Source organism: Bufo gargarizans, chromosome 3 (genome assembly GCF_014858855.1).
Source record: "Bufo gargarizans isolate SCDJY-AF-19 chromosome 3, ASM1485885v1, whole genome shotgun sequence".
In the NCBI taxonomy this organism is placed as follows: domain Eukaryota; kingdom Metazoa; phylum Chordata; class Amphibia; order Anura; family Bufonidae; genus Bufo; species Bufo gargarizans.
Window position 1 is genome coordinate 162262333 of NC_058082.1, and position 27759 is coordinate 162290091.

At 40.8% G+C, this 27759-nt stretch overlaps 1 protein-coding gene across 1 annotated transcript; it reads left to right on the top strand.

The window, feature by feature from the left end:
• The first annotated feature begins 14476 nt into the window (after positions 1-14476).
• WNT1 (Wnt family member 1) lies at positions 14477-20957 on the top strand. Its single transcript, XM_044286919.1, has 4 exons — positions 14477-14577; positions 17519-17778; positions 18282-18547; positions 20466-20957. Exons 1-4 carry the CDS (start codon positions 14477-14479, stop codon positions 20955-20957), a joined length of 1119 nt encoding a protein of 372 aa, XP_044142854.1.
• The last annotated feature ends 6802 nt before the right edge of the window (positions 20958-27759 follow it).

Here is a 27759-nt window from a genome sequence, read left to right on the forward strand (position 1 = left end):
TTTGGAAGGCAGATTTCACTGGGATAATTTTAAGTTGCCATGTCAAATTTGACGACCCCCTGATGCACCCCTAGAAACTCCCCAAAAATTACCCCATTTTGGAAACTACGGGATAAGGTGGCAGTTTTGTTGGTACTATTTTAGGATACATTGGTTGCTCTATATTACACTTTTTGTGAGGCAAGGTAACAAAAAATAGCTGTTTTAGCACCGTTTTTATTTTTTGTTATTTCCAATGTTCATCTGACAGGTTAGATGATGTGGTATTTTTATAGAGCAGGTTGTTACTGACGCAAAAATACCAAATATGACTCCATATTCTGAAAGCCATATTTTTTTTATTTTTTGGGCGACTGTCTTGTAGGAGCTCATTTTTTTCAGTATGAGATGATGGTTTGATTGGTACTATTTTAAAGTGCTTATGACTTTTTGATCGCTTGGTATTCCACTTTTTGTGATGTAAGGTGATAAAAAATGGCTTTTTTGACACACTTTTTATTAAATTTTTTCACAGCATTCACCTGAGAGGTTAGTTCATGTGATATTTTTATACAGAAGGTTCTTACGGACGCGGTGATACCTAATACGTATACTTTTGTTTTTTGTTTATTCAAGTTTTACACAATAACAGCATTTTTTAAACAAAAAAAATCTTTTAGTGTCTCCATATTCTGAGCCATAGTTTTATTTTTTGAGCGATTGTCTTAAGTATGGACTAATTTTTTGCGAGATGAGATGATGGTTTGATTGGTATGATTTTGGGGTGCGTATAACTTTTTGATCACTTAGTATTATACTTTTTGTGGTGTAAGGGGACAAAAAATAGCTTTTTTTACACCGTTTTTTTTAATGGTGTTCACCTAAGGGGTTAGATCATGTGGTATTTTTATAGAGCAGGTTGTTATGGACACAGCGATACCTAATATGTGTACTTAAAAAAAAAAATATTTTACATTTAACGCAATAGAAGCATTTTTTAATCAAAAAAAAACATGTTTCAGTGTCTCCATAGTCTGAGAGCCATAGTTTTTTTTTAGGTAGGGGCTCATTTTTTGTGGGGTGAGATGACAGTTGGATTGGTACTATTTTAGGGTGCATACTACTTTTTGATCACTTGGTATTACACTTTTTGTGATGAAAGGTGAGAATTTTTTTTTTTAGCACAGTTTTTATTAATTTCTTTTTATGGTGTTGACCAGACGGGGTGGATCATGTGATATTTTTATAGAGAAGGTTGTTACGCACGTGGTGATACCTAATATGTCTGTTTTTTATTTGTTTTTCTATTTTTTTACAATTTTATATGTCTCTTTTTATGGGAAAGGGGCTTTTTTTTATTGAAACCCCAATTTTTTTTTGTTAAAAATAGTTTTATTTCACTTTTAATATTTTTTTCTTTTTGTCCTACTATGAGACTTCAACATTACAGGGTCTGATCCCTGTTTCTGTATTGTACTCCATTGTACTCCATTGACTATCAGTGTATTACGCAGTGCAATACACCAATAGTTTTCCTATGAAACCCAGCCTGGGGGCTGGGCATCATAGGCCTCCGTACATGCCAGGCCCCAAGGCCCTGGAATGGCTTAGGGCTGCCATGGCAACATCGGGTCCCCGCCACCGCAGTGCGGGGACCCGATGGCTAAGAAGAGGGAGCGCAAGCCTCCCATATGCCGCGGTCAGCGCTGACCGCAGCATATGAGGGGTTAATCCAATGGCATCGGCATCGATGCTGGTGGATGCAGCAGGGATCCGGCTGTCAGTAACAGCCGGATCCGTGCTGCTGATTGCTGGACCGCTTTTGGGGGAGGAGGAAGGGCCAACGGACAAAAATGCTCGTCCTGGGGAGCAAAATAGCATCCATTTAGGGCGATCATTCTCGTCCTAGATCCTTAAGGTGTTAAAGTCTTTCCTAGCACTGTCCCTAGCACCTGCTGATGTCTCTCCCTGCACTAAGTACACTGTAAAATGGCAGAATCCAAAATGGCTGAGGCTATTTATAGGGCTGTGACATCACAGGGGCTGGCTGGATGCTGATTGGCTGCATGCATGGCATTATGGGTGATCCCTCATTGCCAGAGTTCCTTGCTCCATGTCCTAACACGTGCAGCAGCCATTAGGAAAAAACGTGATTCGTTACCAGGAAGCGTGAGGAAATTTAGATTCGGTGTGAATCGAATTTTTCCTGAAACTCAGATTGAATTCCACTTCGTCAAGTTCGATTCGCTCATCTATAAATATAACGACAAATAATAATACAATAATACAAACTAATACTTAAAGAGGGTGTCACGACCGCTATGCCAGCAGTAGTCGTGTCGCACCAGACGGAGGGGAAGGGGGACCCTTATCTACGGATGGGAAATAGAACGGTCACCCCTGACTAACCCTAAGCTGGCACCTGTCTGCCCTGATACCCTAGACGAGGTGTGAACCTGTGCGGCGAGCAGGATGCCTAAACACTCAGTCACCCTAACAAGACTAGACTGGGGAAAGGCAGATGGGAGCACTAGTCACCATCACTCACGTCTAGGAGAACAACAGGGGAAGACAGCAACAAACAAACAAACAATCAAACATAGATAGACTTATCCAGTCACGAGCAGAGAAGGTGATCCCAATAACGACAGTCCACACCAAACGAGAGCTCCACAGCAATACCATCAAACGATCTCCTTCAAAGGTCAGAATAGCACTGGAAATAAGGACTATATCTGGCAATGACTGCAAGTGAAACTGAAACTAATATAGTAGCTGGGAGTGGCAGACAGGACTCACCTGAGAAGGATGCCTACAAACTCCCAGTCAGGACAAAAAGGTTCACAAGGCAAAACCCTGATGACATACCCTGAACCACAGAGCAAACTCACAAGCTATCGCGAGTAGCAAGTCGCTGCGACCTTCTCCTCCCAGACCTGTCTGGATCAGTCACAGTCGTGACAGTACCCCCCTTTCTACGAGGGGCCACCGGACCCTCAAGACCCGGCCTCTCCGGATGGGACCTATGAAAAGCTTGAATAAGTCTGTCCGCCTTTATCTCTGATGCTGGCACCCACATTCTCTCTTCGGGACCATAACCTCTCCAGTGCACCAGGTACTGAAGAGAGCGGCGAACATATCGTGAATCAACAATCTTTTCTACCTGAAACTCAAGACTGCCATCAACAACCACCGGTGGAGGCGGTAGTGGCAATGGTTCAGGAGGTTCTACATATCTCTTAAGCAGAGATCTGTGGAAGACATTATGGATCCTTAGAGTCTGAGGTAGCTCCAGACGAAAAGCCACCGGGTTAATGACCTTAATTACCCTATAAGGACCAATAAATCTCTGACCTAATTTCCACGAGGGAACCTTCAACTTGATATTTCTGGTAGACAACCACACCAAGTCATTCACCCCAAGGTCCGGACCTTCAGAGCGCTTCTTATCAGCCGCACGTTTGTATCTACCACCAATTCTCTTCAAACTTTCTTGCACACTCTGCCACACTGATGAAAGTGAAGATGCAAATCGTTCCTCCTCGGGAATCCCAGACGGCCCCCCCTCACTAAACGTACAAAACTGAGGATGGAAACCATACGCACCAAAAAATGGTGACTTATCTGTGGATTCTTGACGACGATTATTAATGGCAAACTCGGCTAACGGTAAATAAGATGACCATTCCTCCTGATTTTCGGAAACAAAGCATCTCAAATATGTCTCTAGGTTTTGATTGGTACGTTCAGTCTGACCGTTGGACTGTGGATGGAAAGATGAAGAAAACGACAGATGAACCCCTAAACGAGAACAAAAAGCTTTCCAAAATTTAGAAACAAATTGGGTACCACGATCCAAAACAATATCGGAAGGGACCCCGTGAAGCTTCACGATGTGGTCAATAAAAACCTGAGCCAGTGTATTAGCATTAGGCAATGCGGTAAGAGCAATAAAGTGCACCATTTTACTGAATCTGTCAACAACTACAAGAATAACAGTCTTCCCAGCTGATACTGGTAGATCCGTAATGAAATCCATTGATAGGTGCGTCCAAGGCCTGTTGGGGATGGCCAGAGGTAAAAGACGCCCTGCTGGAAGAGTATGATCTACCTTAGAACGAGCACAGGTAGCACATGCAGACACAAAATTAAACACCTCCTGGCGCCACTTAGGCCACCAGAACCGACGAGACACTAATTCAGAGGTTGCCTTACTACCTGGGTGTCCTGCCAGTGTGGAGTTATGGTGTTCTTTTAGTATCTCCAGGCGTAAATTTTCTGGCACAAACAGTTTACCCGAGGGGCAGGAGCCCGGGGCGTCCCCCTGAGCTTCCAACACCCTCCCCTCTAAACCTGAGTGTAATGCAGAGACCACCACCCCCTTTTGCAAAATAGGCTCTGGTACCTCAACATCACCCCCTCCAGGAAAACTTCGAGACAATGCATCCGCCTTAGTATTTTTTGCCCCCGGGCGATAGGTTATTACAAAATTAAACCTAGTAAAAAATAACGACCACCGAGCCTGTCTAGGGTTGAGACGTTTAGCAGACTCCAGATATAATAAGTTTTTGTGATCAGTAATCACTGTGACGGGATGAACCGCCCCCTCCAAAAAATGACGCCACTCCTCAAAGGCCAACTTAATAGCCAAAAGTTCCCTGTTGCCAATATCATAGTTCCTTTCTGCAGTAGACAATTTCTTCGAAAAGAAAGCACACGGACGCCATTCACCAGGGGACGGGCCCTGAGAAAGTACCGCTCCCACCCCCACCTCTGATGCATCAACCTCTACAATAAAAGGAAGCGAGACATCTGGCTGTACGAGAATAGGGGCCGAGGTGAATCTCTCCTTCAGAGATATAAAGGCAGTATTGGCTGCATGTGACCACTTGGAAAAATCGGATCCCTTTCGGGTCATGTCAGTCAGTGGTTTGACCACCAAGGAATAGTTCTTTATAAACTTTCTATAAAAATTGGCAAACCCCAGGAAACGTTGCAATGCCTTCAGGTTCTCAGGCAGATCCCAGTCCATAATCGCCCGGACTTTCTCTGGATCCATGCGGAAACCTGAATCTGACAACACATACCCCAGAAATTGCAGTTCTTTTACGGCGAACACACATTTCTCTAATTTAGCAAACAATTTGTTGGCCCTTAATATCTGCAGCACTTGTCTCACATGGATCTTATGTGTCTCCAAATCCGGAGAATAGACCAGGATGTCATCAAGATATATCACAACAAATCTCCCAATAAGGTGACTAAAAATATCGTTGACAAAATGTTGGAACACCGCAGGCGCATTAGTAAGACCAAATGGCATGACCAGATTTTCATAATGCCCTTCTGGAGTATTAAAAGCCGTCTTCCACTCATCCCCCTCTTTGATGCGAACCAGGTTATAGGCTCCTCTGAGATCCATTTTAGAGAACCATTTAGCACCAGCAACCTGATTAAAGAGGTCGGGAATGAGAGGAAGAGGATAGGGATCTCGGATAGTTATCCGGTTTAATTCCCGGAAATCCAGGCAAGGACGCAGGCCCCCATCTTTCTTTTTAACAAAAAAGAAACCTGCAGCCACGGGTGAAGAAGAGGGTCTGATGTGTCCCTTAGCCAAACTCTCCGAAATATAATCTTTCATAGCCTTCCTCTCCGGGCCGGAAAGATTGTATAACCGGGTTTTAGGAAGTTTTGCCCCAGGTACAAGATTAATTGGGCAATCATATGGACGATGAGGTGGTAACCCCTGACAACCCTTCTCAGAAAACACATCCATAAAATCTGACAGAAAGGCAGGTAGAGATGTTACATAGAGTGTAGAGAACCTACTACTCAAGCAGTTGTCCTTACAATGTTCACTCCACTCCACAATCTCCCCGGCCTGCCAATCCACCACTGGATTGTGGGTCACCAGCCAGGGAAGCCCCAATACCATAGGAGCCGGAAGACCGTCCAGGACATAACAAGAGATATGCTCTTTATGGAGGTCCCCTACCTGCAGATGGATATTATGGATGATATAATCAGTTTTAGACAGGCAGGGTCATTACCAGGAGCAACCAGACAGGATCGGTGGACCAGGCAGCGACATAGTCGAGACAAGCAATGGGTCAGGACAGGCGGCACAGGAACGAAGTCAGACAATCCAGGTCGGCAACACGAGGAGCTATGCAAGCAAGCAGGGATCAGACAAAGAGCGTAGTCTAGGAACAAGGCACGTAGTCAGGAACACAAGTGCAAGCAAGCTCAATTGCACAGGATAGGACCTTGACTCTGAGGAACTTTGGTAGAGGGCTGAGCCACTTAAATACCTCCAGGAGAGCCATGGTAGGTCAATGGAATCACCTGACACAACACAGCCCCGCCCAAGGAGTGATGCGTACACCGAGGACGCTGTTACACTTCATACAGCTCTGTTAACCGGGCATATTAATATAACAGTATGATAAATGGAACTGTATGACAAATATCATTTACCGCATGAGTGTCACTGTTAAACACTGGCCTTGATCAGCGCATGTAATTCATCGAGCACAGACTAGATTATATATAGTTTAACCAGTTTGTAGAACACCCATCACAAGAATCCCTGATATTAGTGTGATCCAATAAACTGTAAAACCTATTACCACGTATCCCAGAGCTTAAATGCACTTTATTTTCTGCTTGAAAGGCCACTTGACAGTGCATCTTCCCTGGGGTTAATCCTCTGAATCTTTTGGGACCCTAACTGAATACCAAAAAGAGTTTTCTTTTACAGACTTAAAAATGTAAATTCTGGGAGATTGCCTGTAATCTCCTCACTGTCATAGAAGAGGCAGCTGGATGAAGTGAACAGTTAATTTAGGGTGAAAATGTAGGTGTTTCCACTATGAAAACACTTTTTTACCACTTATCATGGCAGACAGAAGAACAACATAATTTTCACTACAATTCAGAGTATATTGGATGACATGATCTGGTCTGGACTAGGTCTAAAATAACATAAAAAATGTGAGATTTGACCCAGGAGGTGTTCTACCACCTTACAAGAGCACTACAATATTTGAATAGTTATCTATAGTGTATGAATATTTTCCAGGTAAAATAGACAGTTCAATTTCATAAGCCTCCCTGTAACATAGATTATGGGTTACTTTAAAAAAAAAAATCCTTAAAGAGGTTTTCTGGTCCTTACATACTGATGACCTATCCTCAGGATAAGTCATCAATATCAGATTGATGGGGGTCCAATACTCACCAATCTGCAGGTTTTTTTTTGCACGGAATAGAGCTTTCTGCTTCCAGCTCCCTCCACTATGTGGTTTAAAACCAGCTGATTGGTGGGTATGCTGGGTGTCAGACCCCACCTTCGGATATTGGTGTGCTATCCTAAAAATAGGTCATCAATATCTATATACAGGAAAAGAACTTTAATACCAATGGTCCACTGAGCTCTACCCTACTATGGGAGAAATGTAATTAAGTCACAAAATACTTTTGGGAAAAAAAAATATTTTATTGGTTTCACAAACAGTAAGGGATGCTAATATGTTATATTGTGACAATATAAGCACAGATTTTGGGCTGGTCCTAGCCAAATATAATGAAACACAATATACTGTACTTTTTAGGGCACAGAAAAGAGAGATAAACTTCATACTCTATCCATGGGTTTGACCCCCTGAAGCTCTATTGACAAAATGGTGTCTGTTTCTATGGCTAGAGCTACACAGTGAAGTTGGTCTTGTCACATGAACATGGTAACACTGTTGCCAAAAAGTGAATGATAAGAGATGCCTTTATTGTCACTGTACAATACAATGTAATACAATGTACAATACAATGAGTGCTGAGGTGCACTGCACTTTCAATGGAGCTGTGGTTATGGTCCTTTCAAAGTGGTAGCTCCGATGCCAAAAGCAGCAGGGAACAGGTTATTGGGGGGATGCTGGGTCTCGGCCCATACTGATCGAATATATATGACCTCTACCTGAAGAGAGGTCATCAATATCGAGAGCCTGTAAAACCCCTTTAATTCTCAAAAAAATGGTCGCTGGAACTTGATGAAATTACCAAGAAACAATGAATAAAGATAATGGTAGTTCCTTCAGATTTTAAATTATACTTCTCACAAAATTACCCAATTTATGTGCTCATACATTATATTACTCTGCAAAGTTCCTACACAGGAGAAAAGAAATGTATAAATGCTCAAAATCTTTGAGATGTAAAGTCCAATTTTTCCAGCATATTCCGCTGGAGCTCATGTGTACTCCCATTTGTTGCCATAAAAATTATAGCACAATATTGGTTATCTGTGTACATATGTGAAAGCGATCTTCAAGTTTGAAGGTTGGAATGTTTAGAGCTAAGGGCAAACTGAAAGAAGGGCAATCGCTAATGTTTAATGGAGGGGGTTTCGGTAAGGGTTGTGAAGTCAGTACATAGTTCTTTTTTTTATTGTAAGCTATTAAAATTTGTAATAAAAGGAATATAATAAACATTGTTCAAGCATGCGACCGCTAAATCTTCTTGTACAGTATATGCCTAGGCATAATCTTCCTGTACTGTATGTGCCTAGGTATGTGTCTTCCTGTACTGTATGTGTCTATAAATATTTTGTCTGTACTATATGTTCCTAGGTATAATCCTCCTGTACTGTAGGTGCATATGTATAATCATATTGTTCTGTATAATGTTCCATTACTGTATGTGCATATGTATAATCTTCCTGTACTGTATGTGCATATGTATAATCTTCCTATACTGTATGTGCATAGGTATAACATTCCTGTACTGTATGTGCATAGGTATAATCTTCCTGTACTGTATGTGTCTATAAATATTTTGTCTGTACTATATGTTCCTAGGTATAATCCTCCTGTACTGTAGGTGCATATGTATAATCATATTGTTCTGTATAATGTTCCATTACTGTATGTGCATATGTATAATCTTCCTGTACTGTATGTACATAGGTATATTGTTCCTGTACTGTATGTGCATAGGTATAATCTTCCTGTACTGTATGTGCATAGCTATAACATTCCTGTACAGTATGTGCATATGTATAATCTTCCTGTACTGTATATACATAGGTATATTGTTCCTGTACCGTATGTGCATAGGTGTAATCTTCCTGTACTGTATGTACATAGGTATATTGTTCCTGTACTGTATGTACATAGGTATATTGTTCCTGTACTGTATGTGCATAGGTGTAATCTTCCTGTACTGTATGTACATAGGTATATTGTTCCTGTACTGTATGTACATAGGTGTAATCTTCCTGTACTGTATGTGCATAGGTATATTGTTCCTGTACTGTATGTACATAGGTGTAATCTTCCTGTACTGTATGTACATAGGTATATTGTTCCTGTACTGTATGTACATAGGTATATTGTTCCTGTACTGTATGTACATAGGTGTAATCTTCCTGTACTGTATGTGCATAGGTATATTGTTCCTGTACTGTATGTACATAGGTGTAATCTTCCTGTACTGTATGTGCATAGGTATATTGTTCCTGTACTTTATGTACATAGGTATATTGTTCCTGTACTGTATGTGCATAGGTGTAATCTTTCTGTACTGTATGTACATAGGTATATTGTTCCTGTACTGTATGTACATAGGTATATTGTTCCTGTACTGTATGTGCATAGGTGTAATCTTCCTGTACTGTATGTACATAGTATATTGTTCCTATACTGTATGTACATAGGTATATTGTTCCTGTACTGTATGTGCATAGGTGTAATCTTCCTGTACTGTATGTACAATAGGTATATTTGTTCCTGTACTGTATGTACATAGGTATATTGTCCTGTACTGTATGTAGCATAGGTGTAATTGTTCCTGTACTGTAGGTGCATAGGTAGTAAGTTCCTGTACTTGTAAATAGTGGCATAAGCTGTACTGTATGTACATAGGTATATTGTCCCTGTACTGTATGTACATAGGTATATTGTTCCTGTACTGTATGTGCATAGGTGTAATCTTCCTGTACTGTATGTACATAGGTATATTGTTCCTGTACTGTATGTGCATAGGTATATTGTTCCTGTACTGTATGTGCATAGGTGTTATCTTCCTGTACTGTATGTGCACAGGTATAATCTTCCTGTACTGTATGTGCATAGGTATATCTGTATACAAATGGCACAGGTAAATACCTATGTAAACAGAATAATCCAGTACAGTTCTCTAAGATACTTTTTGTATTCATTCCTGTTAGTTTTCAGCCAAAATACATCAATATACGTAGTGCCTTAAAGGTAAAGAGAGGAGAGCCAAAATTCTTTTGTAGAAAGGCTTCTGTTTCCATTGTGTCAATCAAATTCATGAAGAATGCTACAGGACCAAATAAGGAATAAAGGGAAGATCAGGAATATAAAGAAAATCCTTACTATATTAAACTCATTTTTATTATTCAGGCTTCTCATTTTTTGTAGATGTAATACTGGCCTTATCAAAAGCCATGCAACAAGATCTGTATTCCTCTTTAACGACCAAAGCTGAATATAGAATTGAGAAAGCCATTCGGATTAATAGCGAAACATCTTCAAGAGAAAATACAAGTCTAGTTGCTCTGACTTATTACTACTGCTATACTGTGACCTGGAGGAATGAGAACCTTTACAGACATATGAAAGCACTTTCTTCTTGATTGCGAGAATTTTCTGCAAAACTGTTCATTAAATGCACAAACAGAAAACAGTTGGGGACAGAACATTCATTGTGTCTCGTGTCTATTCTAAAATACTATATGTGACAGCTTCATAAATGTACTCCAATATTTATTATTGTGAAATTGCAGGTGGATTTTCAGTGGTCCCTACATGATATTCCTGCAGAATGCGGGAAACCTGATATACAAACTGATATCTTCTAATTTATACTACTTATGTAATTGCGCGTTTATATATAACAATTTTAGTAAAATACTTGAAACATGGAATAGTAATTAGTGGATAATAGTCTAAAGTGGGCAGCACAGTGGCTTGGTGGTTAGCATTGGTGCCTAGCAGCACTGGGGTCCTACGTTCAAATCCAAACAAGGACAACATCTGCATGGAGTTTGTATGATCTCCCTGTGTTTGGGTGGGTTTCCTCTGGGTGCTCTGGTTTCCTCCCGCTCTCTGCAGAATATAGCAGTGCTATATAAGTGCATAAAATAAATAAAGCAGTATTTTCCCACTTCGGATCCCAAAAATCCTGGGGTTCCTTAAGTTCTTATCTGGGGTTCCCCAGCACACAGCAACAAGTCCTGTCCCTTTAACAACAGGGAAGCCAAACTGATATCAGACTGCTTAAAGATTCTTTGCAAAGCAGTACAACTATCTGAGGTAAATTATAGGGCTGTGAAAGAATCGTGGAATGCTTTACCTGCTCCTACACCAGGATTTTTTTTAGCCAGAAATGGCATTTTAGAGGCTCCACTGTAGTAATATAAGTTGGAGCCTCTAAATCCACATATATGACAGATGTTGGATCTTTAAAGACGGTGGCCACTCAGCTCACCGAGATCACAGGAGCTGTTTGGTTGCTATGGCAGCTTTAGGCCTTCTGAAGCCTTTGAGGCCTACCAAAGCAAAGTTCTTATAAAGCCATGCCCATGACAGGGCTTGATAGGCGTGGACTGAATCTCTCATAGACTCAGTGGCATAACTAGAAATGACCGGGTCCCACAGCAAATCTTTGAACAGGCCCCCTTCCCCAGCAACTTCTTTCAGACAAGGCCCGACAGCCGTTCTGTCTATTTCCTACAGTGTCAATGTATATATGTCTATATACAGGGGGCCCTCACAATACAATCGGTTAGTCCTCCTCCTAATTGGGCCCCTTTTAATTTTGGGGCCCAAAGCAGCCGCTTCCCCTGCTTCCCCTATAGGTACGCCATTGCATAGACTGCAATGTTAAATCATTGCTTTCTACGGGAGATGTGGTAAGATGATATATTCAAGTCCCCTAGCAGGACTTTTATATAGATATATATATATATATATATATATATATATATATATATCAGTAAAAAACAGAGCAGCACTCCAGTATGGTGAAAAAAAGAAAGCTGTTTATTCACCCAGTGGTGACGCGACGTTTCGGCTCCAACATGAAGCCTTTGGCAAACTGGAGTGCTGCTCTGTTTTTTACTGATATTATCCTGGGACACTATTCCTATTGGAGCTTGCACCCTATTTCCAATATTCTAAGGTTGGTGCTGCCATTTATTATACTTTAAATATATATATATATATATATATATATATATATATTTAATTTTTATTTTATTTTTTCAAATCACCCCTCTTTCCCCATTTAAAAAAATAAATAAATAAAAATGACAATCTTTAGTATCACCGCGTCCCAAAATACCTGAACAATTAAAATATATACATAACTATCCTAAACAGTGAGCGGCGTAACAAAAAAATTTAAATGGCTGAATTGCCATTTTTTGTCACTTTACCTCCCCAAAAATGTTTATAACAAGTAATTAAAAAGTCATACACACCCCTAAATGGTATCAATAAAAACTACAGATTGCTCCATAAAAATAAGCTCTCACACACCTCCATAGATGTAAATATAAAAAAGTTATGGGGGTCAGAATATGCTGATGCAAAGCAAAAGTTATTGTTTTCAAAGTTTTTATTTTTTAATACACAAGAAAAACTATGTGGTTTCACTGTTCTCGTACCAACCTGGATAAAGAAGGTAATAGATCAGGTTTACCACATACGGAATGCCGTGAAAACGAAACCCTTAAAGCTATGGAAGAATTGTGTTTTTTTCCAATTCCACTCCATATGGAATTGTGTCCAGCTTCCCACTACATTGTATGAAATATTAAATGGTGGCATTAGAAAACGTCCTACAAACAACAAGCCCTCATATATGGCTATGTCAATGGAAAAATAAGAAAGTTATTGCAAAGGCAGGGAGTAAAAAATGAAAATGAAAAACAGGAAAATTGCTGTGACCGGAAGGGGTTAAATTACATACAGTATGCTATTAATATATAAATAAATTATAGTTTATGTTCTTGTATCATATATTACATATATTTTCTATTCTACTCAACAGGACGGAAACCTACACTACATTTATCCATGGATATTTTAGCTTATTTTCAGAGGTACACAGGTACCTGGGTCAGGACAACAGTCCTTAATAAGGCCTCATGCACACAACCGTTGTTTGGATCCGCATCCGTTTTGCGGACAAGAATAGGCAGTTATATCAATTGCTGTGCAGGCCGTTCCGCAAATTGCGGACTGCAAAACACACAACGGTCGTGTGCATGGGGCCTAAAACAGACATTTAGCACTGGTGACTAATGATATCATTCACTTATCAATACATTTTGGAATTATTTAGAGTGGGATTTTTATTTTCATGACATGAGAAACATATGTTAACACTGACATAATGTGCTGATATCACTGGTGGTCAATGTGCTTCCTGCAGAAGATGGCAATGGGAGCTAAAAAGCGGACACAGCACATTGGTAAAAGAAGCATAAACCAAAATGACGTTTGTAAAGCAGCTGCCAAAGAAGCAAAACTTAAAAAAAAAATCATAAGGGGAAAAAGCCACTAGAGAAACCTCAGAGATGCTGAGCTCCCAGAGTAGCCTCAACGTGTAGCAACCTCTAATGTCAGTGTGATAGGATATTCCAGGAAGGGGAGAGGCAAAAAAAGACTGTGTGGGATCTGCTGGACAAATAATAAGACCTGCACACTGCACAGAGTCTGGACAGAACCTGGTCTCTGTCAAAAAAAACATGCCCAGAGGAGGCTTCTCAGAACTTCTGCTCATCAAATAGCCAGGGGCTATGCAACCAAAGACCTTGCACATTTTGCTGAACCATAGGAGAACATGCACTAGATGGTTTTTGTAGAGTTACTGGAGGAAAACAAAAAGCCCCCTCTGGCTCTGATTTTTTTTCACCATAGTTGAAGTAAAATCTGAAGATGTGGGGGTGGGAGGATTGCCCCCTCTGCGTTGGATTTAGTGGCTGTCATGCAGAGAAGGATTGGGGAGGAATTGTACAATGACTGAGCTGGTCTCTATGGCCATTAAGGGTATTAATCTCTCTCTCCACCTTCTTTCTCTTTTGGCCTCCTCTGATGGAAAGACAGCTCCTGACCGCTGTGTCACCTACTCAGTAGGGGCAGAACATGTCCCTTGGTCCTCATTGTTAGCATAAGCTGAGGTCTACTTATTCAGTCCTGGGATCTTGTCTTCAACTTTTCCACAACATCTTCTCACGTATCACTGCATCAAAGAAGACTCACCTCCATAGCATCCTTGTCTTTTTTTGGAGCAACAGCAAGAACAGAAATGCTGAAAACTCAAAATTGAATGAAACATACCTCAAAGTATTCCCTGACACTGAGCTGCTTGCGTCTGTAGTGGCCTCAGGTGGCCCTGAACTTATGAGCAGAAACCTCCAGTGAACTGGTCCATCCTGCAGATCCAACCACCTGCTGAAGCCACTGCAGATATGAGGATCCTTACTTTCCTGGTTGGCCTGAAGACTTTATCGGTTTTGGCGTTTTCCTCCTTGTCCAACACCATGGCTGTGAATAACAGCGGCAAGTGGTGGTAAGTGACCATTGCTGTGGTAATAGACACCAAGGTGCCCTTGTGTGACACCTGAGTTCATGCAGTGAGAAGGACAAATCATTCTTCTATAGGCTAGTTTAGAAGTCTGCAGATTAATGACAGTTTTACATGTATGGGCATGAAATATATTCATACAAAATAATGGGGAATTGCTTTGATTGCATTTATGTCAAGTTGGTGTTTTTTAATGGAAACTTGAAAGCACTAATATTGTGTGCATCCATCCTTATTATATGATAATTTACTGAAAATAATGCAGTCTACAACACATACATCTCTGCGTGGTGTACAATTCTGCAGCCACATGATCAATTCATAGCAATGCACCTGTAGCTGAGTGTTGCAGATTGCATATATACTGTACAGCAAAATACTGCACATGGCATATATCTTATTTATCTGCATTACAGTCAAATTAGTGTATTCACATTATTACTAACATGCAAATCATCTGATCCAGATTAACAGTGTGTTACCATAATCTCAGTATAATGCACAAAACATGCAACCATACATGTATTTAACATGGATCTAAAAATTACATCAATACTGTACAACAGTCCATAATGCATACATGCAATAGAAACATAGAATGTGTCGGCAGATGAGAACCATTCGGCCCATCTAGTCTGCCCAATATACTGAATACTATGGATAGCCCCTGGCCCTATCTTATATGAAGGATGGCCTTATGCCTATCCCATGCATGCTTAAACTCCTTCACTGTATTTGCAGCTACCACTTCTGCAGGAAGGCTATTCCATGCATCCACTACCCTCTCAGTAAAGTAATACTTCCTGATATTACTTTTAAACCTTTGCCCCTCTAATTTAAAACTATGTCCTCTTGTAGCAGTTTTTCTTCTTTTAAATATTCTCTCCTCTTTTACCTTGTTGGTTCCCTTTATGTATTTAAAAGTTTCTATCATATCCCCTCTGTCTCGTCTTTCTTCCAAGCTATACATGTTAAGGTCCTTTATCACCAATAGTGCTCCCAACCAGCATAATTCTGTGGATTATATGTAATCAGTATATCAGGACTGCTCACTCGAAACAATATGCAGCCAATATACCTCTGGAGCTGTAACTACCCGTGCATACTGCAGCATGAAGAAGACATCACACAGGTTTTACATCTGCATTCAGGTGGACCTACACTGCGGCTACTATAATAATGTCAACTATGAGAGAAGTACATCATATCTTAATAAATATATATAACGCATCTATGACTTATTTTATGTGTAGGATAAAAATAATATTATTGCATATAAAGGAGCAAAATAATGCTATAATTAAATATATGCTATTTATATTAGCTTTATGTAGATTTTTTCCTACATATACCGTATGTTGGGAAAAAAGGATGCAAAGCATAGTACGCTGAGTTTAAAAAAAATAAAAAGATATATGAAACGGATACGCTTTTTTTTTTTTTTTTTTTTTTACAATGGATCCTATGATGACCGATGCCACTGTACAGCATCCATCGGAGTCATCAGATTAATGTATATGTCACATGCATACGTTAAATGTGGGACAAAAACCTGATGTGAACACAGACTACCACCTATTGCTTGCAATTTACAATGACTCGGTTTCTGCTTTATTGTTTCAGTATTACTGCAAACCTAATGTTATAATGTTTGTCTCATGCACATGCAATGAATGAATTGAATGTCATATTGTTGCATTTTTTTAACATTAAGCATATGCACGATAAAACAATCCAGCACTCTAGCTCCTTGATCAATAATTGTGGCCATAATTAAGAAGCGCGGGGTTTGAAACGCGTAGGAAGACATACAGTGTTGTGCTACATGGTGTCATTTTATCTTTTAAATAAAGCTAGAAGCTAGAGGGCTGGATCACTTTATCTTGCATGTTCACCTGCACTGCTCCGGGTTTTCCGTGCAGTCTGGGTGAAGCAACAGAGGTGAACTGAACTTTTCTTTGGAACATGAAGCACATGACACCCACATGGCTATGACAATGGGCCATACAGCTACATTACTGTATGCAGATATCCAATATTGACTTATTGTATTACATTCATAGTGTACACTGAGGTCAATAGAAGTCAATTGCTGTTGCCGTTTAAGCCCCATGCACATGATCGTAACTGTTTTTGTTGTTGAAAAAAATCATGGATCTGCAAAATACGGGTACGGTCTATGTTGCAGCTGCTTTTTTTTACTTAAGTGGCCATTTTGCGAACAAGTACAGGACACGTTCTATCAGTTTGTGGAACGGACATATGGATGCAGAAAGCACACTGATCATGGGGATGCTTTCCGCATCCGTATGTCCGTTCCCCAAAAAAGCAGAACACGGACCCATTGAAAACAGTGGGTCTGCAAATAAAATGCATACAGAAAAACGGATACAGTCGTGTGCATGGAGAGCCTATCATAATGCATTTTAATTGGTTTATTTACAATACTTTTTAGAATTGCAAACTGAACCTGTTCTCAAATTCAGTGCCAGTGTGGTTTCATATGAACTGTTTCATTAGCTGGAACCCACAATGCAGCCATACTATGAATTACATGAAATCACAATCTCCACTTCCCTTGCTTGCCTCATCAATCGATATGACCACAGTCATGGTAACCTAACACTGTGACTTACACATCCATATGCACATAAGAGAGCCATGCGGTTGCCCAAAGTGTAAACAGAGCAGAAGGAAAGCAGAGGTGATACTTATAATAGCTCTGTGATTACAGAGTGCGATAGGCCAAGTATAACTAGACATATGTATGGCTGTCAACAGTTCCCACAGACATATCTGCGTAGACTATACTGTATATACAGTATGCATATTGTCATGTAACAAAACCAGTACAACATCTTGCTCGGTTTCTTTACTCTTGTGTATTTGAAATTATTGATCTGACAATGATCTTTGTATCTTTCAGGGGTATAGTGAACATAGCTTCCAATGGTAACGTGCTCCCTGGATCGGACATAGGCCCAGTTCCTCTTGTGTTAGATCCAAGCCTTCAACTCTTAAGCAAAAGACAGAGACGTCTAATCCGTCAGAACCCAGGCATCCTACAAAGCATTACACGTGGGCTTCTCAGTGCCATCCGAGAATGCAAGTGGCAATTCCGAAACCGCCGTTGGAACTGTCCTACTGGACCTGGAAATCAGGTGTTTGGCAAAATAATTAACCGAGGTAAGGAAAAATTACATGAATACGAAATTAAAGCATTGCTTGCTTGTTTTAAGCAACAATAAACCTAACTATGTCTGAGGGTACGGGCACACGGTCAGGTTTCTTGATGCAGTGTTGGAAGCCAAATTCATGAGTGGATCATAAAAGGAGAGAAAGTATACAGGACAGATACAACTTCTCCTCATTTTCTAATTAATTCCTGGTTCTGGCTCCCAAAACGACGTGTGGTCATACCCTAACATCCACTTGGTGTGCATTTGAATGATGCCTGTTGTGTGTGAGAACCTGCTCCACGCTGGGTTTAGACTGGCTGCATAGTCTTCTTCAAGGTGGAAGTTCAGAAAAATGTGTTGCCCCCAAATATCTTTAGCTTTGAGAGCCTCTAGAATAATGAATGTATCTCGGCAGCCACAAGACACCATTTTATAAATGCACTATTGGTTTATTGCTCATTAAATGTATGTCAGCATACCCACAGTAACAGAGTTCTCCATCTATTGCAGGTTGCAGGGAGACAGCCTTTGTGTTTGCTATCACCAGCGCTGGTGTAACTCATTCCGTGGCTCGTTCCTGTTCAGAGGGTTCGATTGAATCCTGCTCGTGTGATTACCGGCGTCGAGGCCCCGGAGGACCAGACTGGCACTGGGGAGGCTGCAGTGACAACATTGAATTTGGAAGGTTCATAGGAAAAGAGTTTGTTGACTCCAGTGAAAGAGGGAGAGACCTTAAGTATCTGGTGAACCTACATAATAACCAAGCAGGAAGAATGGTAAGTTTAGGATTTGAATTTTCACTGTTTTCCCAGGATGCCATCCATTAAATAACATGGGAATGCATTTTCTAGCATTGATAGGTGAAGTGAAGAATATTGACTATCTTGCCACAATGGCATCTGTCAGGGGGTAAGATAACTGTATGTATACAGTAGGCAACAAATGACCATGAAAACGTAATCACGCCTGGCCCTGTCAATTAAGGTGGAGAGGGCCCAGCAGTTGCGGACAAAGTGGAGCCTCTAGGTGTAATGGCAATGCCCCTGTTGCTCCTAGAGGCTCATTTGAATATATGAAAACTTCATTTTTCTCAGCAATGCGGGCACATATGAACATGGGATCATCATAGATGCCTTCAGCTTCCAAGTACACATGTGACAGGTCAGCCAGTGTCATAGGTACAAATCTGCTGACTGATGCCCTTTAATGTGTTAGAAGCTGGAAAAATGGACACGCGTATGAATGACTTTGATACAGGATGACACTGGGGTGGCTTGACGGACATGTATAAAAGTGCAGGTCTTGTGGGGTGTTCCAAGTATGTGTTGGTTAGTACCCACCAACAGGGTTCGAGGAAGGACATCCGGTAAGCCAACAACAGGGACGAGGCTTCCCCTGCTTCCCCTATAGCTACGCCCCTTCCCAAGGCTCATTGATGAAATCCTACAAAGAGGTACTGTAGCACAAATTGCTGAAAAAGTTAGATGACAGAGAGTTAGGTTAGGTGTCAGGACCCACAGTGCATCACAGTTTGCTGTGTTTAGGGCTCTGTAGCCACAGACCCGTTAGAGTGCCCACACTGACCCCTGTCCACCTCCAAAAATGCCTACAGTGGGTACATGGGCATCAGAACTGGTTCATGAAACAATAGAAGAATGTGGCCTCAACTGAGGAACAATGGAAAAAAGAAGGCAAGCCAGCAGAGGGAGTATAATGGTCAGTGTTCTGTTGGAAAACTTTGGGTCCTGACATTAGTTTACAAGATAACACCTGCCTAAACTTTGCTGCAGACATGGAAACAGTGTTCCCTAATGTGCACATTGTTCGGGAATGGTTTAAGGAATGGTACAAGGTGTTGATTTGACCTCCGAATTCCTTATATCTCAATCAGATCAAGCATCTGTGAGATGTGCTGGAAAAACAAGTCCAATCCATGGAAGCCCCACTTCACAACTTTCTGGATTTAAATGATCTGTTGATAAAATTTTGGTGTGCATTACCACAGTACATCTTCAGAAAACTTGTGGAAGCCATTCTTTAACTGGTCAGAGCCATGTTGGCATGAGGCTGACCTACACAGTGTCAGGCTGGTGGTATTAATGTGTGATCAGTGTATGCATTAGTCACAGAATTAAGACTAACTCTACTCTACCCAATGCCCTCACAACTAAACATACCTATAAAACAAATGTTTTGTTCCTTTAATCTCTATTAGATGGAAGATATTACATTCTTTTAAGAATGGGTAGCCATGTGTACTTCACAAATTCAATGCTGATTCATACAAGCAGTGATAAATGGGTTTTGTAGGACTTACATATTGAAGACCTATCATTAGGATAGGTCATCAATATCAGTTTTGTGGGGTCTAACACTCCCCTTCTCCATCAGCTGTTTTTGTTAACTGCAGTGCTGGAACCAGGCACCGGCACTACACAGCTCTCTACACAGCGTAGTGGCCATGCCTTTTTACTGCAGTAATGCAGGAACCAGGCACAACCACTATGTACAGAGCTGTGTAGTGCCGGTGCCGCAGCTAGTAAAAAATCTGGTCAACAGGGGCGGAGGGAGTGAGACCCTGCTGATCTGATATTGATGACGATAGTAGATCAATAGTTAAGTTCTGGAAAATACCTTTAGGTCATAGCTAATTATTTTTCTGCATTATTTAGGGAATATGTTTTTGTCTTGTAGACTGTGATGACAGAGATGCGCCAGGAATGCAAGTGTCATGGAATGTCAGGATCCTGCTCTCTTCGTACCTGTTGGATGCGACTTCCTCCATTTCGGGCAGTAGGGGATACTTTAAAAGACAGATTTGATGGTGCCTCAAAAGTCACATACAGTAACAATGGAAGCAACCGTGGAAGTTCGCGTAGTGACCTCCCACATCTGGAACCTGAGAACCCTTCTCATGCAATGCCTTCTTCTAGAGATTTGGTGTACTTTGAGAAGTCTCCAAACTTCTGCAGCCCAAGCGAAAAGTCTGGAACACCAGGTACAACAGGGCGAATATGCAACAGCACCTCTTTAGGTCTGGATGGTTGTGAACTTCTGTGCTGTGGCCGAGGTTACAGGAGCCGAGCTGAAAAGGTCACTGAAAGGTGTCACTGCACCTTTCATTGGTGTTGTCATGTCACCTGTTTGAACTGCACTACCACACAGATAGTCCACGAATGCTTGTGAAATTCACTCTCCCATCCTCTGCACTGAGTATACTACCACTTTGGGTTGCCTCTTATTGAGTGCCAGAAACGTGCCTACAGGTCAGGAAGAAGCAATGGCGCATGAACATGCCGAAAGGCTGGCACTGCACACAGAATAAATCAGGGACAGGAGCTACTGCTCTACAATAGCAACTTATAGGTGATGCATAGATCTTTCAGCATAGATCTTCTGTTACAAAATGATCTGTAAATCCATGGTGTCATACAGAACTTTATAGTACACTACAGTCAATGTACATATATTGTAGACTTGTTCAGCTAGCACTGATAATTCTGCACTGATAACAGTATTATTTGCTTAACCTCACATACCATAGTGATTCATGCCAAACCAAGGTACCTCAACAGAAATAATAGAAAATAATGAAACAAAGCAGATTCTGTTCTGCTATGCTCAGCCGTAAGGTGTGATGGGTTCTCAAGGTGGAACATCTCCGGTTATGAATATAAAGATACCATACATTTCAGCATGCTAGTCATAGTCCAGAGAATCTTCTGTTACATGCATGCACAGCCTCCCCATACTTTGTTGGGATCCGCAGTATTGCAGCCTGTGATATGAAGGAGAGGTGCTAAGAAGATTAAATCTAACAAAGCCTGTATGTCTAAGATCTAGGGCCTCCCAAGAAACTCATCTAAGGATAATGGTGAAGAGAGCCATGTAAGTGAAGACAGGCAAAAGAATGAGCTGCTCAAAGCAACTGCAATTCCTGTAGGAGTAAATTCTACTTTATAACATGAATGAAGACACATAGTGACAGAATACCCACTGGGAATAATATGAGGATGTGAATATGACAAAGGGCGTTGTATTTACTTACTCAGCTGGATAAATGGTGGGAAGAAAAATGAAGATGCCGAATTCCCAATATCTGTTATTCACAGGCCTTCTTTAGGGAACAGGCCAAGTAGCTCCCCTCTATGGGCCCAGCCCCAAAGCAGAAGAAATTAAAACTTGTCACGTAAGGCTGTTTGTTTTAAGGGGTTTTGCCTTTTAACGCGATGGCAAAATGTTTTTTCTAGAAATGCACTTTTATAATGACAATTTTTTTTCCCCTTAAATTCCCTATATCAAACAGCTTTAATTTATAGTGGACAAAGCACACATATTTTGCTTTGTTAAAAGAGGAGAATGGGACAATTCCATCCATTCTGAGGTCAACTGTAGTCTTGAGGAGATAAACACATGAGACTCTGAATATGTGAAGGAAATGTCTCCCCCATGACCACTGAATGCATCCATTATATTAAAAGGGATGTCCGGGACTATGGTCTTGGTGGCCTATCTTCAGGATAACTGAGGATCCAACTCCCGGCACCGCAGTGATCAGGTGTTTTAAGAGGCCGTGGCGCTGGCACAGCTAACCAAGCACAGCGCCATACATTGTATAGTGGCTTTGCTTGGTATTGCAGCTCAGGCTTACTCACTTGAATGGGACTGAGCAGTGCCTAGACCAGGTGACTAATGGACCTGGAATCACTGGCCTAGGAAGAGGCCTCAGCACTCACCAGAGTGCTGCAGCCTCTTCAAACAGTTGAAGGAATTCGACCAGTCACTATCCTGTGGATAGTCCACCAATATCAAAATCGTGGACAACCGCTTACATTTTGTTTTTATATTCCTTGAATCATGTTTTAGTGGCCTACCTTAATTCAATTCTCCTTTCTCTCTCTTCATTTTTGCATTGTCAGCTGATATTCTGTGACTGTTCATCTTGTAAAAAACAATTCAAGCCTCCCTAAAAGGATAACTGATAATCCTCTTTTAAAGTAGAGCTACCAAACGACTCTTTATTAAACATATAAGTAAAGTGTCTAATAGCTGACTTAGTGCTACTGTGTCCCCGTGATAACACTTCTTGTTCTGTGCCCTGGAGGTTCAGTGTGATAAAAATCACCATCTACAGTATATCAATGCTACAACACATATATGGTTTATCCCATGATTAATTTAAAAAATGAAAATCAGACACTATATAGTACATGACAATCTCTAACAAAGCTAGAACCAGCCCTGTACCTCACATGGATCCAGAGATCTCCCCATTCATTCCTCCGCTAGATTTATATCAAGCCGTCAGCTCAAGGGGAGTGTCTCTTCTGCTGCAGCTCAGGAGGCGTGTCTGTGATCTCCCTATCATAGCTCAGGAGGCGTGTCCATTCCACTGCAGCTCTCTCCCTATCACGGGTCAGGAAGCAGTTGAAGGATGAAACTGAGCATGTGCGACCTTCTTAATGAGCCGGTCAAAGAAATAAAATAAGTAGCACTATATAGATACATTTTATTGAATAATTCACTGGCTATACAACATTTTTAATTACTTTCAATTACAAAAGTATTCACATCCAGGTTCTGGTTTGAAAACTGTGGAATATTTTTCATGGGACAACCCCTTTAAATGTTTTTTCTGGGATCATAAAAATATGGCTGCTCACTTCCAAGAATAGCACTGCACCTGTCCACAGGCTGGGTGTGTTATTGTAGCTCGAACCCATTCACTTCAGTGCTGCCGAGCTGTAATACCAGCCAAGACCCACGGACAGGAGGGGTGCTGTTTCTGGAAGAAAGAAGCTGTGTTTTTCTAATCCTGTACAACCCCTTTAACTACCACTGTTCAGGCATATTAGGATGTGGATGTTGATTGGGAGGCAATGTCCCTACGAGGACAGTCAGTTACCAGTGCACTTGAATAGGAAGTGTTACTCGTTTTTCCCATACAATAAATGGCTTTTTATAGCACTTCTGGTAGTTCTCCATTAGTGGTAAACCTGCATGTGTTTACCTTGTAACAGGGTTTTGGCACATCATGAAATTTATCTGACATCAAAGATGTAAAATGTACAATCTCATGCCACTAATTTCTTTCATGTACTTTATTTTATCTACCCTGTTCCTCTTGTACGCATGGTTTAATCCTTAAGTAACATTTATGTTAGTAGGATTTTTGCATTCCTTATTTCACTTTAGTGTGGTGGTGTTATTTTTACACTGAATAGGTGGATTTCTATAATCATATCTTATCATACCACTAATGTAAGGCTCACTGACTACCTATAAGGAGATTTATCATACTTACAGACGTGGACAAAATTGTTGGTACCCTTTGGTCAATGAAAGAAAAAGTCACAATGGTCACAGAAATAACTTTAATCTGACAAAAGTAATAATAAATTAAAATTCTATAAATGTTAACCAATGAAAGTCAGACATTGTTTTTCAACCATGCTTCAACAGAATTATGTAAAAAAATAAACTCATGAAACAGGCATGGACAAAAATGATGGTACCCCTAACTTAATATTTTGTTGCGCAACCTTTTGAGGCAATCACTGCAATCAAACGCTTCCTGTAACTGTCAATGAGACATCTGCACCTCTCAGCAGGTATTTTGGCCCACTCCTCATGAGCAAACTGCTCCAGTTGTGTCCGGTTTGAAGGGTGCCTTTTCCAGACTGCATGTTTCAGCTCCTTCCAAAGATGCTCAATAGGATTGAGGTCAGGGCTCATAGAAGGCCACTTTAGAATAGTCCAATTTTTTCCTCTTAGCCATTCTTGGGTGTTTTTAGCGGTGTGTTTTGGGTCATTGTCCTGTTGCAAGACCCATGACCTGCGACTGAGACCAAGCTTTCTGACACTGGCTAGTACATTTCTCTCTAGAATTCCTTGATAGTCTTGAGATTTCATTGTACCCTGCACAGATTCAAGACACCCTGTGCCAGACGCAGCAAAGCAGCCCCAGAACATAACAGAGCCTCCTCCATGTTTCACAGTAGGGACAGTGTTCTTTTCTTGATATGCTTCATTTTTTCGTCTGTGAACATACAGCTGATGTGCCTTGGCAAAAACTTCGATTTTTGTCTCATCTGTCCACAGGACATTCTCCCAGAAGCTTTGTGGCTTGTCAACATGTAGTTTGGCATATTCCAGTCTTGCTTTTTTATGATTCGTTTTCAACAATGGTGTCCTCCTTGGTCGTCTCCCATGTAGTCCACTTTGGCTCAAACAACGACGGATGGTGCGATCTGACACTGATGTTCCTTGAGCATGAAGTTCACCTTGAATCTCTTTAGAAGTCTTTCTAGGCTCTTTTGTTACCATTCGGATTATCCGTCTCTTAGATTTGTCATCAATTTTCCTCCTGCGGCCACGTCCAGGGAGGTTGGCTACAGTCCCATGGATCTTAAACTTATGAATAATATGTGCAACTGTACTCACAGGAACATCTAGTTGCTTGGAGATGGTCTTATAGCCTTTACCTTTAACATGCTTGTCTATAATTTTCTTTCTGATCTCTTGAGACAGCTCTTTCCTTTGCTTCCTCTGGTCCATGTCGAGTGTGGTACACACCATATCACCAAACAACACAGTGATTACCTGGAGCCATATATATAGGCCCAATGGCTGATTACAAGGTTGTAGACACCTGTGATGCTAATTAGTGGACACACCTTGAATTAACATGTCCCTTTGGTCACATTATGTTCTGTGTTTTCTAGGGGTACCATCATTTTTGTCCATGCCTGTTTCATGAGTTTATTTTTTTACATAATTCTGTTGAAGCATGGTTGAAAAACAATGTCTGACTTTCATTGGTTAACATTTATAGAATTTTAATTTATTATTACTTTTGTCAGATTAAAGTTATTTCTGTGACCATTGTGACTTTTTCTTTCATTGACCAAAGGGTACCAACAATTTTGTCCACGTCTGTATATAATTAAAATAATAAAACAAATGATGAAATGATAAAGACGATCACAGCCAGGAACAGGTTATAGAGACAGCAAATGAGGCAGCTGCCTATGGCCTCCACCAGTTCTCTTCCAGCCTTTCCTTGTCACTCTTAGCGCAAAAGGAGATTGGAAAAGTTTTGGTTGCGCTTAAAACAATATTAATGTTTTAATATGTTGATTATGCAGAATTTACTTATTTTCATTTGATTTGAGCTATGTTCTCCTTGAAATGTCCCATCTACTAGTATAGCTCTGAAGAAGAAATCCTGGGGCCAAGTGTGTATTTCTAGTGCCAAGGAAGATAAGCAGCCAGACTATCGTCCAGTTAAACTAAGAATTCTGCATGTGTAAAGAGGAGCTGTCATCTCTCCTGACATGTCCTAGTAAATACTTGTAATAAAAGTTCTGGAGCATCTATCCTCAAGATTCCCTGCACAGTCTGACATTATCAGTGCTGCCAGTATAAAGCCTCATTCACACGTCAGTGTTTCACGGACGTGTGCTGTACGTGTTCTCCACGGACAGCACACGTCCCCATTCATTTTCATGTGTGTATTCACACATCAGAGTTTTAGCACGGTCCGTGGGCCCGTGTTTTCAGCACGAATGCATGCTCTATTTTGTCCGTGTTCACGGATCCATCACGTCCATTATAGTCTATGGGTCAGTGAAAACCACAGATTCCATCCGTGCTGCATCTGTGTTTCATGGATCATTAGGAAGAGATGCTTTGAAAATTATTTTTCAGCTGTTTAATGTCAGTGAAACACAGATGGCACATGGACAGTGAAAAACGTACCTTCACGGACAGCTTCACGGATGCATCACTGACCACCTTCTCACGGATTTGAGCACTGACACGGACGTGTGACTGAGGCTTAAGACTGTGCAGGGACACCCCCATCTGGTATCATCCATTTGGACATTTACTGCAAACTGCTAGTAATTCATTTATAACTTCTAGCAGGAATAATAAAGGATAGCAACTTCATAGAGTCATAAGAATCGATGCTGCAGAATTATTATTACAAGTGGGAAGCAAGTAGTTGTTTTTTTAAATGAAAAAAAGGGGATATAAAAGGGGATATAAACGTATCCCCTATCTACAGGATAGGAGATAAGTATCTTGTTGGTGGGGTACAAGAGAGAACAGAGGTTTCCGAATGAATATAGTGATGGTCAAGCCTGCGTGATGCCACTCCATTCACTCTTCATGGGACTGCCAAAGATAGCGAGTGCTGTACTCAATTATATCCAGCAGCCCCATATAGAATGATTGACCACCATTCCATTCATTCAGGGGGCTGTCATGTTCAGTGGGGGTCCTGTGTATAGGGGAAAAGTTTATATCTTGGGAAACTGCTTTATATAAAGCATAATGGAACTTGTTCTCCCGAACAGCAGATTTTGGGGAGGCATTGGATTATTGTAAGCTCTGTGGACTGTGGATGGTTGTGTGCAGCCACTAATGATATGATACTGGGGGAAAGAGGCTTCACTGTAAGAACATCATATACAGTAGTGTACGCCAAACACATGTGCAGGTTTAGATCCTACTGTATTTCTCCTTTTGTGTTGTATACCTTAATGCCAACCACCCCACACACTATATTACAATATATAGGCTAAGACTATGACTTCCATTGAGTCCTGAATCTGTTCATAACATTGAACTTATCAGGATATATTCTAGTTGTCATGGAGGAGGCTGAAATTATTACATAGGACTGAATCACATGCAATATCCCAGGTTATTTATTTTTTCAAGTTTTCTTTTCATTGACTTACAGCAGTCATCAGTCATAAATATAAAGGTGAATCACATACCTTGCTTCACAGTGTAATTCCCTCCACTTAAAATATCATGATGGACATTATCACATGTGTTGTGTATATAAATATGATTCATGTACCTTCATTGGTGTCACTACTACTGTACCTGTCTGCTATAACAACCTAGACATGTTCTGGGATCACTGTGCCTCTACTTATAGATATCGGGCGCACGCCTGATGTCACTTATTCAG